The 15,524-nt window shown below is 35.5% G+C and overlaps 1 protein-coding gene across 2 annotated transcripts in view; it reads left to right on the top strand.

Moving 5' to 3' along the window:
* Window positions 1–15,208, top strand: part of OMA1 (OMA1 zinc metallopeptidase) — a 20,843-nt gene extending 5,635 nt beyond the window's left edge. For both annotated transcript variants that reach the window (XM_009319800.1, XM_009319801.1), the window contains 3 exons: window positions 3,942–4,016; window positions 5,936–6,085; window positions 13,597–15,208. In XM_009319800.1, the coding sequence (XP_009318075.1) occupies window positions 3,942–4,016; window positions 5,936–6,085; window positions 13,597–13,815 (444 nt within the window). In that variant the 3' untranslated portion in view covers window positions 13,816–15,208. The remainder of the gene's footprint in view (window positions 1–3,941; window positions 4,017–5,935; window positions 6,086–13,596) is intronic.
* The last annotated feature ends 316 nt before the right edge of the window (window positions 15,209–15,524 follow it).

Genomic DNA, 15,524 nt, shown 5'->3' with positions numbered 1-15,524 from the left:
TAACTCTTACTGAAATAATCTTTTCAGACAGCATATATTCCAATAAAGTAAAATTCAGAGGCTTTGTGGTGCTATTTTTCTTCAGTGGTCTAATTTACTCTCTGCCTCCAGACAGTTACTGATCCATTTCTTTTTTTAAAAGTGGGGTTTTTTTAAAGAAATTTTGCTTACATCATAAAACTTGAATCTGAATTTAAGTGAAAGAGCTCTTTGGTTTCTTTGACTTCTCTTGATGCTTTTCCTGAGATTTCCTCCAGTTCCCCAAAAACAGAAAATTAAACATAACCAATCTGTTTTGGTAGTTCTTATGCTAATGGATAGATGTGTGGATTTTGAACATAAATTATCTCTAAAGAACTTGGATATTTGTACAAGTAGCTAAGAAACCAATACATTGATGAATGCTAGCCAGCGTTTTGAAGAGCTGAATTTGGAAAAAGCAAAGTGTGAATCAATCCTGAGACTGCTCATAATTTAGACAGCAAGATTTAACTCCCTGTCAGCATCTTTTCTCCTCTCCTAGGCTAACTGCAACTGATACTTTGGCGTCGTGGATTGGAGTTGTGCTTTAGAGTGCAAATGGAATCTGGGTTTAAGCTCGTAGTCCTAGTGTGCTATAGGAAAGATCTATCATATATGAGATATTATTGTACAGTAATGTCCTGGTTTAGAACTCTGATCAAACTCATCTTCAGTAACATTAAACATATCCATATGTAATGCAGAATAAATAAGTGATTAATACTGGCAAAGTTTTCATCCCAAATACAAAAGATGCTGAACAGAAATTTTTGTTTCTGTTAGTCACCCAGGAGTGCAACGTCTATTTGTTTCCTCCATTCAACATTTGCCTATTGTGCTTACGTGAAAATGAATTTTTCTGCACGTTTTCTCAGGATGTTGCTTTTCCTCTTCTTCTATAACTGTATTTTACTTTTTGAAGTTTTAGCATCCCACTCTATGAAACGGTTATTTAAGCCACATTGCAGTACTTGCTTCGGTTTCAGTGTTTGTTTTTCTTTTATGTCCTTAGAGGCTTAACTTTTTTACCTACTGACTATTGTTTATTTTTATTATTGGCTATGAGTAGTTTTCAGTGACCCTTTGTAGGCCTTTTGGCATGTTAGCTCCAGTTCTGCTTTTTTCTCCAAAGCTAGTGGGTTTGCTTGCCTTAAGAAATTGTTAAGTTCTCTTATGGGATTCATTCATGGTTGTTCTTTAGTCATGTATTTCTGAACTGAACGTGTTGGCTTTGCTTTTACAGCAGCAGTTATTTTATATGGGAACGAAAGCCTAGGAATTATTCTTGGGATAGCACAAGGCATGACTCTCAGGTTTTACTCATGTCCTGCACACTAGTATGTACAGATACGGTACTTCATATTCCCTTTCTTGTCCACCTCACACCATCAGATTTGTATTTCATGTGGAAACTGGTGATTTTGGATAGTCAACTTACCTGGGACTTCCTTTTCTCTAACATACACAGACAGCTCTGGTCATTGATTTGAAAAAATCAAATCTGTCTTTATGATGTTCAATTTCTGACAAGGATTTTAGATCAGAGTTTGAAGATCTAATTTTTCAGTCCAGCACATTCACAAAAGATTTTTTTTTAAAAAATTCATTTTTCAGTAGCGGATGAGTGGTATTGTATGTTAGATGCATCAAGACCTTTTATGTGACCACTGCCGAGACTTTATTGGCTAGAAGCGAACTGTGAAAGAGAGCCCAAGTTTTCTCATGAGATTCAGATTATCTTATAGTTTTAATTTTAGATCTGAGGAAGAAACACAAAGAATTCTCAAAAATTGCAGAGGACACGTTAAAGTCTCTTACATGTTAATGAAATTTTGGTACTGATCAGAACACAACAAATCTGGAACCTGACTTGGTCTTAAGCTATATCTAGCATAAGAATTGCTATGTGGAATCACACTGGAGTCTGTTTAGGCTCGTATCTTGTTTGTGACTGGCCAATAGCAGATACACAGAAGAAAAGTAAAGGAAATAACAGCAATTATAGGGTGATAGTTTCTTCAGATGCCATCCCTGCTTCTGCAGTCTGCAGCATGGGTAGGTCTTGAACTAGAAATTGCATTAGTGTTGTGTTTATTTTTAAAAATGCAGCCATATTTTTGCTGGGAGTATTGGGATAGACATACAGGTAAATAGTCATACCCTAGTGCTTAACTGTAAATGCAAATAAAATTATTTAAGGGGTAAGAGTTTAAATGCTGATCTTCTTATTACCACCTTCTTGCTGTCCTAGATCTCTCTTTTTAGATGGTCTAGTAAGACACATGCATTCAGACCATCAATTTCCTAGTTCTTAAACTTCTGCAAATATTTTTGAGAAGGATGCTACCCCTTCTTATTTAAAATTGTTGTAAACCTCCCAGAGAAGAAAACCACAAGTGGTTGTAACTGAAGAGATAGAAAACTGCCTGCTTGTGTAAGCCTCTGTTCCAGTTAGTGCTTTGGGTAGTCCTGTTGCCTGTTACGAGTTTCATTTCTGTGTCTGATAAATGTTTAATAATTAAACAAGTAGTTTATCTGGCTAACTGGCAAATGGTGCTTCGGGAATATGTGACAGACTAGCCAGGGATATCTTTGCTGTTTAGTGAATATATGCACTCCAGTAGACCCAGAGCACTTTTCAAGGCAGTAGAAATATATATTCCACTTCAAATAATGACTTTCTCTTCAGAGGATTATAAAAATAAATTTATAATTGCCATGTTTAAGGTCTGTAAGGAAATGAAGACTTTAGAAAGTGACCTCGTCTATGGTTACTTATAAACCAGTGTATTTGGCTTGAAAAAACCTGTAGAGGATCAGCTTTGGTTGGCTTTTATTTTTGACCTAGTAAAGAAAAACTATCAGTACTACTTTAGAAAGAAGCAAAAAGTTACAGGTATCTTTATGTACTTAAGGGATTGGACCACTTCTTTTGGTGCTTTTCATATCTATCTGGTTTGGGTTTTTTTGGTGTTTTTTTTTTTTTTTTTTTTCCTGGAACATATAAGGAGGACATGTTTCATTAACCAGAGAAAGAGCTGATAAAACCTCTTTCTCTTCACTAACCATGCACATCCCCATTCTTCAGTTGATATTTCCTAATCGATGCCCAGACCAGAATGTTGTGACATGTTCCTTATCTCTGCAGGAGCAGGCTGTTTTAACCAGGCCTGATTTGCATTTACTACAACCTGATATACTAGGGCAAGGCTGCCCAAATCTACATAAATTATATATGCCAGAAGATCCTGAGTTATATGACTAAATAACCATTTGAGAAAACTACCACTGTTTCTTAGTGTGTGTTAATACAATGTCATACCCTAGGAAAAAGGGAGAGGAGTTGGTCAGATGTATGTCTTCTAGTTTGATTTCTCAAGGGCAATTTGCATCTTGTGTTGGGGGATAATCATGACAAAGGAGTGATTTCTGCATGAAAATGTTCATGGCTATTCCATACTGTGGGCTGTTTACCATACCAAATAGATCATAACAGGTGTAAAGACAGTTGTCATAAAAGTTTAAGGGAGCCACTGGAATTTTTTACATAGAGTAAAAAAATCTTAACACCAATTTTTACATACATAGAAAAACCTTAATGCCAATAAAAGTGAAGTGAAAAAATTCTCATTTAAAGTTGGCATTGACCCTTTGATTGCTGCAAAATGCTGTGAGAGTGGCTGATGAGAGGGGCCATGAAAATATGTATAATTTGAATTAATTTCCACTGAATACAAGATCAATGAGTTACATATAATGGAATTAAAGATTACATTAAGAAAATGAATACTGATCACATGCAATGTGAACATGATAGGTAAACATCTTTTCTTATGAGACGGTTAGAAAACTAGCTCCAATGCTCTAGCTTTGTACACATTCCAAACCAAGAAATAGAGCTTTGGTGTGCTTCTTTGCAGTTTATGTTTGATAGACCGTACAGCAGAACATTGGAGGCTGAAGCTGATAAAGTGGGACTTCAGTTTGCAGCAAAGGTAACTACAACTGGTTTGTTTTATTAGCAATTTACCAGACACTTTTCAGTTCCTATTATAATCAGAGGGAGTTTCACACTTCGTACAGAGGTAAACTGCGTGTGGGAGGGTTCCCAAATTTTTAAAGATATGTAGATTAAAGAACGAACAGGAAATAAAACAGTTTTTAGGCAAAGACAAAGTCATTCTGGCTAAACTGTAGGTAATAAAATTGGAACTTTTAAAGTTGTGCATTATTAACTGCACAGTATACTTTCGATGTAGTTTATTACTATTAGAAGAAAAAGCTACATATTTATAAAAAGGAGAATGCCAAATAGTGAACTTCCGTAAGTAGGATATATTTGATGGTATGTAAAGATATAAATTGCCCTTTAGATTTTTGTTTCACTTAGTTTCCATCTGTTGTAGGAAGTTCTGAGGAATGCTTTACTATATTGTAGTGTACCTAAAATATTCTAATCTATAATATCTATTCTCATAAAAATGCAGTAAAATTTAAGAACTTTTTGATATTGTGATTATATTTTCTGTGATTGCTGATAATTACGAAGTATATCAATATTGTTCTAGTATTTAAAGATTTAGTCTAAATACAGCCATAAAAATAATGTTACTTCGCTAAAGTAAGACAAAAATTTGGTCAGAAAGTACTCAGCATTTTTTTCATAATTTGTTTTTTCAGTCACTTTTTTTTTTGTTCCTGTGGATTTTAATTATAAATTAAAGAAACTAAAACAACTCTTTCACTTCTAGCTAAGCGCAATAGAACTAGATAAGTGTTAAATAACTATGAGAGCAGCACCATCTAGTGTTAATAATTCATAAGGAAAATTTCCTTTTCTTAATAATTATTAATATTTCTTCAAGGAAGAGTTTTTAAAATTAACTTTGATTCTGGGTTTGAAACTGCATTTGTAGTTTAAAGCCATCTAAGGGAATAATACAATCCGTGAAAAAGATGCAATTGCTGTGTGGGTGCTCACTGCTTTGTAATACCTAAGATGTAGGGCCATACCAGAAACAAACAAGCAAAGAGGTATCTCAACATTTCTCTGCTTGTGCAGATAATCTTTTTATAATAATAATTTTAAGAAATAAATTGAAAGGATAAAGCACTGCTTCTGTATTTCTGGGTGGGGGGAGTAATTTTATTACCTGCTGAGTACTCGTCTCTTTTTCTCTTAAACAAATGAAAATTAATGTAAAAAATGTTGGTTCTTTTTTCCCCTCCGCTTAAATGCAAATATAACAGAGTCTGTTTGTGATACACAAATGCCATTCTTAAAAGTTAGTGTTCCATGAATTTCTATGTTTAAATATATACTTCTATGGAGAGAGAGGGAGAGAGGAATTCTGCAGAATTACTATTTTAATCTGTTGTGGATTACACAGATCACCCTTGAAAAAGGCAGTGTAATCACTTACAGAAAAGCCTTTGCAGTTCATTTTTAGAGATATTTAAGTATGAATTATTATCACTTTATGATTTTGACTCTAAACTTCTTCCTGTAAATTTGCCTAAATCTGTGGAGGTGATTAATTCGTTCTTCTGCTGTACCATGTCTAGCAAATATAACTTAGAATAAACAAGCTGAGTTTTTTTTAAAGAACAAGTACATGCCAGAAATCATGAATCTGTTTTTCTCCTGAATTGTCTAATTCAGGTGTAAGTTTTTTAAGATTGGTGGAATTACATAGATGTTAAAAGGAACAAATCCAGTGTCTATCTGGATGAGTTTCTTACTGCATTTAGATATTTTAGAACAGCCTTTTCCTGTCAGGTATGAGGGGTACCATCTAAACAGGCTTTAGAGATTTAAAATTTAAGATGTCTTTTGTAATTCAATATCCATTAGAATGTGTGTTGTATTACTTTAAAAACAATAGTAGTGTATACATTTCCTTTCTGTTTTCAGGCTTGTGTGGATGTACGAGCAAGCAGCGTATTTTGGCAACAAATGGAATTAGCAGAAACCATTCAAGGGCAGCCCAAGTTACCAGAGTGGCTCTCCACACACCCTTCTCATGAAAATAGAGCTGAGCACTTAGACCGGCTTATCCCAGAGGTAAGCAGAGTTGAAGGAAGTGTGTCTTTTTCTCTTAGGAAGGTTGCCAGAATTAGTTTGGTATTGATTCACGACCTACTTTGGTATTGTTTCACTATCTACTCTTTTAGCATCGTGCGTATCTTCCTCTTTATCCTTATAGAAATTTTCTGTTACAAAGCTCTCAACCTTAAAGGTTTTATTAAATGAGGAAAAATTAAGATAGCATAGGTAAAATGTAATTATATTCTAGTTTTCTTTTTCTTTTCTGATTGAAGTGTAGTACTTTTGTTTTCGAATGGCCTTACTGTCACATCTATACCAGGATCACAGTTCTCATCCATTCTTATATTTTTTGCCATTTTGGAAGCCAGTGTTTAAGTTGGGTCCCTAAACCATCTTGACTTCTCTTGCTTTGGTAGCTAGCCCTAGGCTGTCAAATAGAGAATGTTCCATCCTATCCTGTCTCCCTCACTGATATGGGATTGAATACACCTTGAATAACTGTGCCTCAAAAGAGTGTCAGATCCCCAGTAGAAGATTTCTTAATAGTCCTAGTTATGATAGGTCTCTGTAGGTTTTGCAGCCTGCTTTTTTCTTCACATCTCTGTTCCGTCACATTAGGGAGCAAATTTTAGCCTACTCCAAGGAACTTGAGCTAATTCACGCAATTGCCCATCAATTTGCAGTCTTTTCTCGGTTCTTTCTTTCAGATTTCCTCTCAGAGGAATGCCAAGTGGATAGCTGCTTGGGGATTCTCTTAATTTGATGTGCTACTCACTGGTAGCTTAAGAACAGAGAAATGTTCCAAGTTTAGTAATCTTTGTTTACTATTTCTTTAAATAGTGGGGGTTTTAAGTACAGAAAAATAGCATGGATTGTCTTTTGCCTAGTTTTTTCTTTTTAAAAGATAGTGTTAAAGCACTTCACAACAGCACTATTTTTCAGCAAGCTAAACTGTGTTTGGCAATTCCCTTTCTTATAACCAACCGGTAATTTCTTCTTCCCTTTTTTTTTTTTTTTTTTAAACTCTCAGTTATTTTAAGTCTTTCTCAGTTCCAAACTGTAAAGACAGTTGAAGATTTATTGGTAGAGGGAGCACTAGAATGTTGAGGTGTTTGCTGATTTCAAAGGAGAAAAAAAGATTTTCATTAATCCTTTGATGAGAATGAATGCAGTAAATATTCTAAATAATGCCATAAATCAAAATCAACATTAGGGGTAGGAGGTTGGAGACTGGCTATGCTAAATATTTTAAATTAATATACACAAATTCTGTACTTTGCAAAAACAGGTTGTGAGATTATTTTGATGGATTTTCTAACACATTAGAGCAGTTGAATGGAAAATTATACTTCTTGTGGAGCCTCAATTTTAGTTAGACTGAACACAAAGGGTTCAGGATCCTTTATTTTCATACAGTTACTAACTGGCTTATAAAGTGGTAATGAAAATTGCTTCTTATGTTCTATCTACCCCAGGACTGAGCAAATAAGTTAAATAGCTGAGCAACTGTGTAGAACTGGCTGTCTTGTTATTTCTGTCTTTTCTCTTGTGGAGCAGGTGGAGCAAACTTCGTATCTTATAGCCACTCTCACTTCCAAGAACAGCGGAAGCTAGGAAATTTTCTTCTAAAAGATAGTTGGGGAGGAGATGTTTTCATTTGCCTTTTACCTTAAACATTCTTTGGAGTAGGATGAGAAAGCAGGGACTGAAGGCTTCCTGTTTTTAACAGTTCACTAGATAAGTGAAGTTAATACTACAAAAGTGGAATAAAAACGAAAGAAGGTATGTAGAGGTGTTGTTGGAGGCTTCTTGTCTGAAGCACTGACTCCCCTTCATCTGAGAGCTGCCTTCTTGAAGCTGGATCTCAGGCATTTAAAGGGAATCCCAGGGCTTGGTGGTTGTTCAATATCGGCGCCTTTTTGTTTCATTGTGCACATACTTAAAGCCTTTTAGAACAGTATGTTTACCATATATTAATGGCCATTAGATATTCAGAGCCCAGGGGGAGAAGCCAGATTTCGAAAAGGGCCTTTTTATCTCTCTAGTATCTCTGTGAAGAAACTGTACTACTTAGACTCAGTATCAGATTCATCGTGAGCAAGAAACAAGGGTTTAAATCCTGAAAAAAAACTGCTGGGTTTTACCTTTGTACTTGACTTTGAATATTACTTCAGTTGAAATTGCCCTTCCTCTGAAGATATGAATGAAATAGACGTGTTTGTATTAAAGATACTGATACAAATATTGTTGTATTTCATATGCTGATGGTTTTGAAGCTGAAATGGTTTTCAGAACAAATTAGTATCTATTATTAGACCAGCTACTGTATCTGGGGGTAATAGGGACAAGTTTTTGGACTTCTCAGGCCACACAGATGTTTCTCAACAGACTTCTAAGCAAGTTCACAATAAGATGTGATCATATATGTAAGAATTTTTCTTCAGGTAATGAAATGGCATGTCTCAACGAGGTGACTTAACAGTCTCAGGAAATGTAAATTAAAGCAGGAATATCACAGGCATTTTCTTTTCACGTCATTGAAACCCATTTGATTTGCTCCCTGTCTTTTAAAGATCTTGCAGGTTTTCTGAACAAGCTGGAAGCTACAGCCAAGCTGAGGAATTACTAAATAAGAGAGCTATAAGCAGTTACAAAGTGGTGCTGTCCTGGAAAGAAAATTAAGACGACTTACCATGTTTTTAAAGGATTTCCCCCTCAGACTGGGAGAGATTTGCATTGTAAACTAGGAAAACAGAATATACTGCTAAATAGGAAACTGAAATCTCCTAGAATTCCTACATGGAAGGTGGTGAAATGCTCGGTAACGGCCCATGCATTTTTTTTTTTTTTTTTTTTCAGAAGAAGAAATCTTAAAATAATTTTGTACTAGCGGGAAGGATACTTACCATTGTCCTGGAGAGAAAAATTGTGGAAGTGTAGTGCCAGAGGGAAGCTGTAGGGTCTTCTAGTTCATCTCTGAACCTTTTATTTTAATGTTCTCTGACTTGCTACAGTTTGTCTACCTTTTTCCTAGTATGCTGTCCAAATAGAACACTGTACATCAGCTGAAGCCTCAGCTATACTGAATAAAGCAGAAGGTTATCTACTGAGCCTTGCCTGCAACATAAAAATTTGTCTTGATGTGACGTTTGCTTTTTTGGCATCATGTTGTTGGCTCAGATTCCATTTTTGATTCACTGTAACTCCCATTTCCCACTCATTCTTGTGAAAATGCCATGCTGAGATCATTTTGAGAGTAATACTAAGTTGGGATATGTCACCTCTACTGCTTCTCTTTTGTTTGCTAGGTCAACTTGTAAAAAAAAAAAAAAAATTAATTAATTTACTTTGGCAAGATCTGTTCTTGTCAAATCCACGTTGGCTGTTCATTATTTTTATTATTGTTTGGGTAGTTATTGCTTATTACTCAGTCTGCTGCCTTTTGGGATATTGAAGATACATTTATTTTGTTTCCTTTTCAAAAATGGGTTGGTGTATTTGCCCTTTGCTTATTATGTGAAGATTACTTCAGATAGTTCTAGTACTAGAATATATTAATTAAGCCCTATCAATGTGAAAACTTAAAGGAAAATAAAAATAGAAAATACTGACCTGTGTTTCTATCCTCCCCACAAAGTTGTTAAATATTTTGTCACCATTTTCCTTTTCTGTGCCAACAGAAGCAGTGAAAGATTTGGAGTATTAGTATTTAGTATTATAGAAAGGTTGCTTTTCTTCTCTATCTAGTAACAAATCTATCCATTCTTTTAGTAATCTTTTTACTACTACTTCATTTGTAGAACCTGTTGTCTTCCCTACGCCTGCTAATTGTAATTCATTTTGCAACTCAGTGTTTCTGATTTTTTAAATTTTTTTTCTTTTTTTCCCTAAATTTTTTTTCTTTTGTTCCCTACATGCTTGTGCTATTTCTTAGTTTTTTGTCAGAATTGCAAAGTCAGAGCATAAGTCAGCCCTGCTGAAGTAATTGCAGTTAATACACAAGAGACTAACCCTTGGCCTGTTTTGCGGACAAGAGAATGATGTGGCTTTTATACTGAGAGAGCTGACAGCCTGAGAGGTCAGATGCACTCCAAAAGACTGTAACGGGGTTGAGATGCTGCAGTTAGCCTGGTATCTGTGACAGTGGCGAAGGATTAATACTGAGAGCTAAAAATTACTTTTTTCTGTATTTGTCTCTGCTGGTAGGCTTTATATGAAAGCAACAGGATGAGGCAGACCTCCCTAATTCTTATGCACATTGCAGGAGGTGACTGCAGTTGTACTGACAAGAAAAACAGCTTCACCTTTATTACTGACAAGCAATAGTTTTGATGTTTTATTTGAGATCTCCTGAACCAGTAAGCATGCAGGTGGTCTTTATTCTGAACAGCAGTACTTCTCTCTTAAGGTTAACCTGAAAAGAACAGCATTAAACTATTGTCAGTTCCCAGGTGAATCTACATACTCACTCTAGCTAGTTATCTTTGTCTCAGTTCTGTCCATCATCTTTATTGAGAACACTCTTCAGTATAAACAGTCAATGAAACATATTCTTATTATAATATCAATGTGCATGTGCTTCATTAAGAATGCTTTTACTTGTCCTCTTACCCAAACTGTCAAAAACCAATTTACTTCAGCAATATTAAATTACCAGATTTGAAGTTGCTAGTGATTTTGGAAGTACAGTACGGCTGACCGTGTTGGGCTGTTTTATCTTTCAGGAAAAATTATATTGTAAGCTCCTCAACCTGTTACTGGCATCTTAATGACGTTACAGAGCTACTGGCACAAAACAAAATAGCAGCAGTCAACTGAGCCAGGGAAAGAACACTTTCTAACTAGGGTTGAATGTTGCATGGCAGTCACAAATGTACATACAAAGAGTACTTTCACTAGAGTGTGTAGTCATAGCTGTCTTTACGTTGACATGACATCTCACTGTTAGCTTTCCATTCTCATAACTGTAGTCTTCTTAATGGCATATGATTTGATGGTGTTGAATAGATGCCTTCTACCTCCTTGGACAGCTTTACATCTAGCAAGAACGCAAAGACATCCAGGGGGTAAAAATGTTAACGCTGAAGTATTGTTTTTTACCTTTGCTTTTGTGACTCTAGTATTTTAGATAAGTGAAACAATGAAAATAGGCCAGGCACTCTATAGCCAAGAAAACTAGATATTTAAAATTGCTAAATTCATTTAAAAGAGGATTATGTTGCCCTTTCCAGGATACAGCCTAAATCTTTATATTTCCATTTGCCTTGAATAATGCTGCTTGACATTAATGCAGTCTTGCAGCAGCTTATGTTCTGGAAGAGAACAAGTAAAAACTCTTGGTTTGTCATAAATGTCAGTTTAGAAACTAATTGGTCACCAAAGCAGAATAGTGTTCAGCGGTACAGTTAACATTTGGTGACTACATGGACGATCATGCTGTAGAAAAACACATACTGAAAGCTTTATTTGTATTTTTTAGAAGTTAGTCTAAGACAAATATTTGCATGCCTAATCCAGACTTGTGTATCCAGTAATTTGAATGTTACACTTCAGCAAGAAACAGCTGAAGAAACTCTTGCTATATTCCTGGAATGTGTCTTTTTCCAAAACCAGTTGTTAAATTTAAATTCTATTTGTTTCTAGCCATTTACAGCAAACTCTTTATCAGTTCACTGTAGTAAAGTGAGAGAGAAATATGTTTTGGTACCTCCTTATACAAAGAAATGGGTTAAGAAGCTCTGCTCTTCTATTTTAAAATCTTCTGTAGTAAGATGTTCCCAGTGTCTCCTGTGGAAGAATACCAAATTGTTTCAAAATGGTAGGCAAATACTTATGCATAAGCGTACTGGAATATTTGATTTGATATCTCAGCCAAATCTAGTGTATATAAAGCAAGTTAAAATTTCTGCTCTGTTTTTTAAGTGCAGTGGTAGGACTGCTATGGAAACTGTGTTACTTTCTTCTTCCTCTTTAATCCATCTAGAACAAATGAATCAACCCACGCTTTCCGCTAACAGTCCCTAGTACTGGTCAGGAAGCATCTGGCTACAACTCAGGACAGGTCTGGCCATTACTTTTCAAGAATCCACGGTTATGAAGAGAAGTGGAATACAATACACATTTGGACTTATTTTCCCATAAAAGGACTAAAAATAAAGCTGGATGTTAATCTGCCCATAGTTTTATGCTATTAATTGAGGCTGAGATACAGATAATACTGCATAAAAGTGACCATTTATTAGTGCTAAATATTAGGCTAGTTTTTGACTTGGTGTTTCCCTGGTGTTTCATTTTGCAAATCTTGAAAAAATAGTTCTCAGCAGAGTTTCTGAAAAATTCTACATATAATATAACCCTCTAAAATTCTACATATAATATTTCGCTATATGATACATAGGAACTTGCTTTTCTTGATTAGTTTAAATGGGTCTTGTAGGAGAATCCATGGATACTAGTAGATCTGTGTACAGCCGCTTGCAAAGCACTGCATTGGACTTGGTTGTGTGGTATCCATTGTTAGCTCTAAAATGAGCTGCCTGTTTTTATGGACTAATTAAAGTATGTTCAGCTTCGTTACAACGAACACCAACTTAAGCATCCTTTAAAACAGCTGACTTTATACTGTTTTATATCAATTCCTCCACGGTGCCTTTGAGACATGAGATTCATCCATTGTCATACCTTTCTCAGATTGCCCACAAGGCAGAATGATCTGGGGGGAGTGTGCCTGCGCTAATGGATTTTGATTCTCTGGGAAATTCTTTGGCTTCTTTGTGCCTCTACTTTCTAATCTGTAGAATGGAAGCAATGGCACTTACTCAGTGACCAGGAGTAATTTAAAGTTTGGTCTCTTAGTGCTAATCTTTTTATCCAGAAAAACTTTTACCTTCTAGAGACATTGTTTCCTCAGAACACTTGGAAGCTGTGTATTCAAGTGCTTCTTGGAGATGAGAATACTTGTGTAACTGGACCTTAACTATACTGATGAACCATCTGGACCTCTGTTGAACAGTTAAACGTCCATTATGTTACTGGAGATTTTTCCCTCCTTTTTTGAGTCAGACATCTATAAATAGCTACTTCAATAACAGAACATATCTGATGAAGTAAATTATATACAGCCCTTTTTTTTTCTTGATGCAGTCATTTTAATTTACATGTGAATGTAAATTAAAAGGTAAAAGGTACTGATGTGAACAAATATCACATAAAATAGTTGGATAACTTCCTATTTATTTATGCTGTACCTTTTAGAGTATCCATTCTTTGAGTGACTATCTGTGAGAAAATTATTTTCATTCTTCATTCTTCATTTTTTTTCCATTGTTTTACCATATTGCTACATTTCTTCTCAGAAATTCTTGGTTTCTGTTGAAAAGTTGTTCAGTAACAACACAGACTCAGTATTATACTCACTAAGCTTTGTGTACAAATGCAGACCTTACTGGAAAGCCAAATCACTGACTGAAACCTTTTTTGTTTTTCTTATTTAAATGAGCTTGATTTGTTTTCCTATGTATTCACAGGCTCTTAAAATAAGAGAAAGCTGCAATTGCCCATCTCTTTCTGGACCAGATCCTCGCCTCATTTTCAAACTGAATATGCAACATCTCCTGGAATCATCTAAAGATCAAGAAACCCCAAATTCTACAAAGCAAGATCTCTCAAAACCAAAACTGGATTTTCCTCACACTCAAAAAGTGGAAGATATGCCAGTAATTTTTGCAGTTAAACCTACAGACTAATGATAATAATTTTCACTTTTTATGAAACTTGTGGTCCCTGAAGGTCTGTCTTGTAACACAAATTAGTCTTTGAACCATAAAGAAGATGTAGCCACTCATATTCTATGTTTCTTTTATGTGATCTCTCACTCAAAGCAATAAGGAACCATGCCCACACAAGAAGAGCAGCGTGTTGGAGCAGAAAGTTTCTTATTCATTAAGAGTTACTAAAATAAATCACTTCTCAGGGGAAAGATAATCTTGTACAATCCAGTCACACAGTGTAATTTTCAGCTTTATCAGGCTCACCTTGATCAGAGGACAGATGAGCCAGAAGCGCCCCTAAAGCAGAGGAAAAAGTACAATTTTCATCACTTAAGTTGTCTGGTTTGTCTTGCTGTAATTTGGGTTAGATCTATTCAGCTTCATTTGAGAAATAATGAGAAGAGCTTACTGCCTGCTCCACATATAGTATGTTTAAAAATATTAAGCTGAGATGCGGTAATAGCCTATGGGCTAGATACACCCCCACTTAATTAGGTGAATTTACTGCTGGGATTTTTCTTCTTTCTAAGGTATTTTAGAATATGGATTGATTCAACATTTTTCGTCAAAGCAACCTGAAAGGGTTGCACAAAGTTCAATTTAAAAAAGGAGTTAAATAATTTTCAAGGAAGGCTTTCTTCTGAAAGAAACACTGCATAAGAAGCATAGTTTGTAGCACTGGAATGCTTTGCAAGGATGGCTGTTGTCTTTTTTTTAAATGATCAGGGTGCCTCATCAGAGGGCAGTTCTACTGCAATGACATTTTGTTTGGATAGAAGTGATTGCTGATGTGGAAATATATTACGTAGTAGACAAATACAACAAGGTTTCTTGACTGCACAGCTTTCACAGCTGTACTTTATCCCAAAAGGTGACTTCTCCTTAGGAAACTGGCATCTAATGCTGAGCATCCTCCCCACTCCCCCTGAAGCCACACATTTTATACTGTGGAGACCAATATGCACAATATAGGTAAAGCTCTGCCTTTCGTGATGGGCTAGCCAGTATAGCCAGCATGTTAATCTTTATTTGCACATGTTTGAGTTATCCTTGCTTTGCAGTTGATGAAGACATTGAAATGTCGATCTTACAGGAAGATGCAGAAAGAGGTGGCAGTGAATGAAAATAAAAAAGGGAAATCCCGTTCCTTTATCTGTTAAGGATATCTGTACTTTATCTGTACTTGCTATTAGGTTTTTTGTTACTCACTTGTATTAAAATAAAAATCTGCTTCATGTATGGTAGGGTTTTACATGAAGGGGACATTCAAAATATTTTACAGTGTATTGTATTTCAAACATTCTTATTTATATATGGAGAGGGGCAGACTTCATCATATTTCTTCAATTAAATCAGAATGCAAGCTTTTAAAAAGGAAAAAATAACCTGTTCAGTGTTGTCAGTGAATATAGTTGGACAAAAAGATTGTGAAACAAGTAATTCCTTTACTGATTTCAGTCGACGAACTGGGGTCCTTTGAGAAATACCAGCAACTACCTAACTTATCTCTATTCAGAGGTAGGTTGATGTATCTGTAATGTTGATGATTCTAGGTCTGATTATATAGGTCTAGATTGGCTGCATATTGCTTACAAGCTGTTTTTAAATCTCTGCTCAGTACTACTCGCAAGAGGCAGAAGGTTCAGCCTGACCATTATTCATCCATCCATTTTGATTCTTAGTGA

Source organism: Pygoscelis adeliae, unplaced genomic scaffold (assembly GCF_000699105.1).
Source record: "Pygoscelis adeliae isolate BGI_AS28 unplaced genomic scaffold, ASM69910v1 Scaffold181, whole genome shotgun sequence".
Classification (NCBI taxonomy): Eukaryota; Metazoa; Chordata; class Aves; order Sphenisciformes; family Spheniscidae; genus Pygoscelis; species Pygoscelis adeliae.
This window is presented reverse-complemented; position numbering and strand designations above follow the sequence as displayed.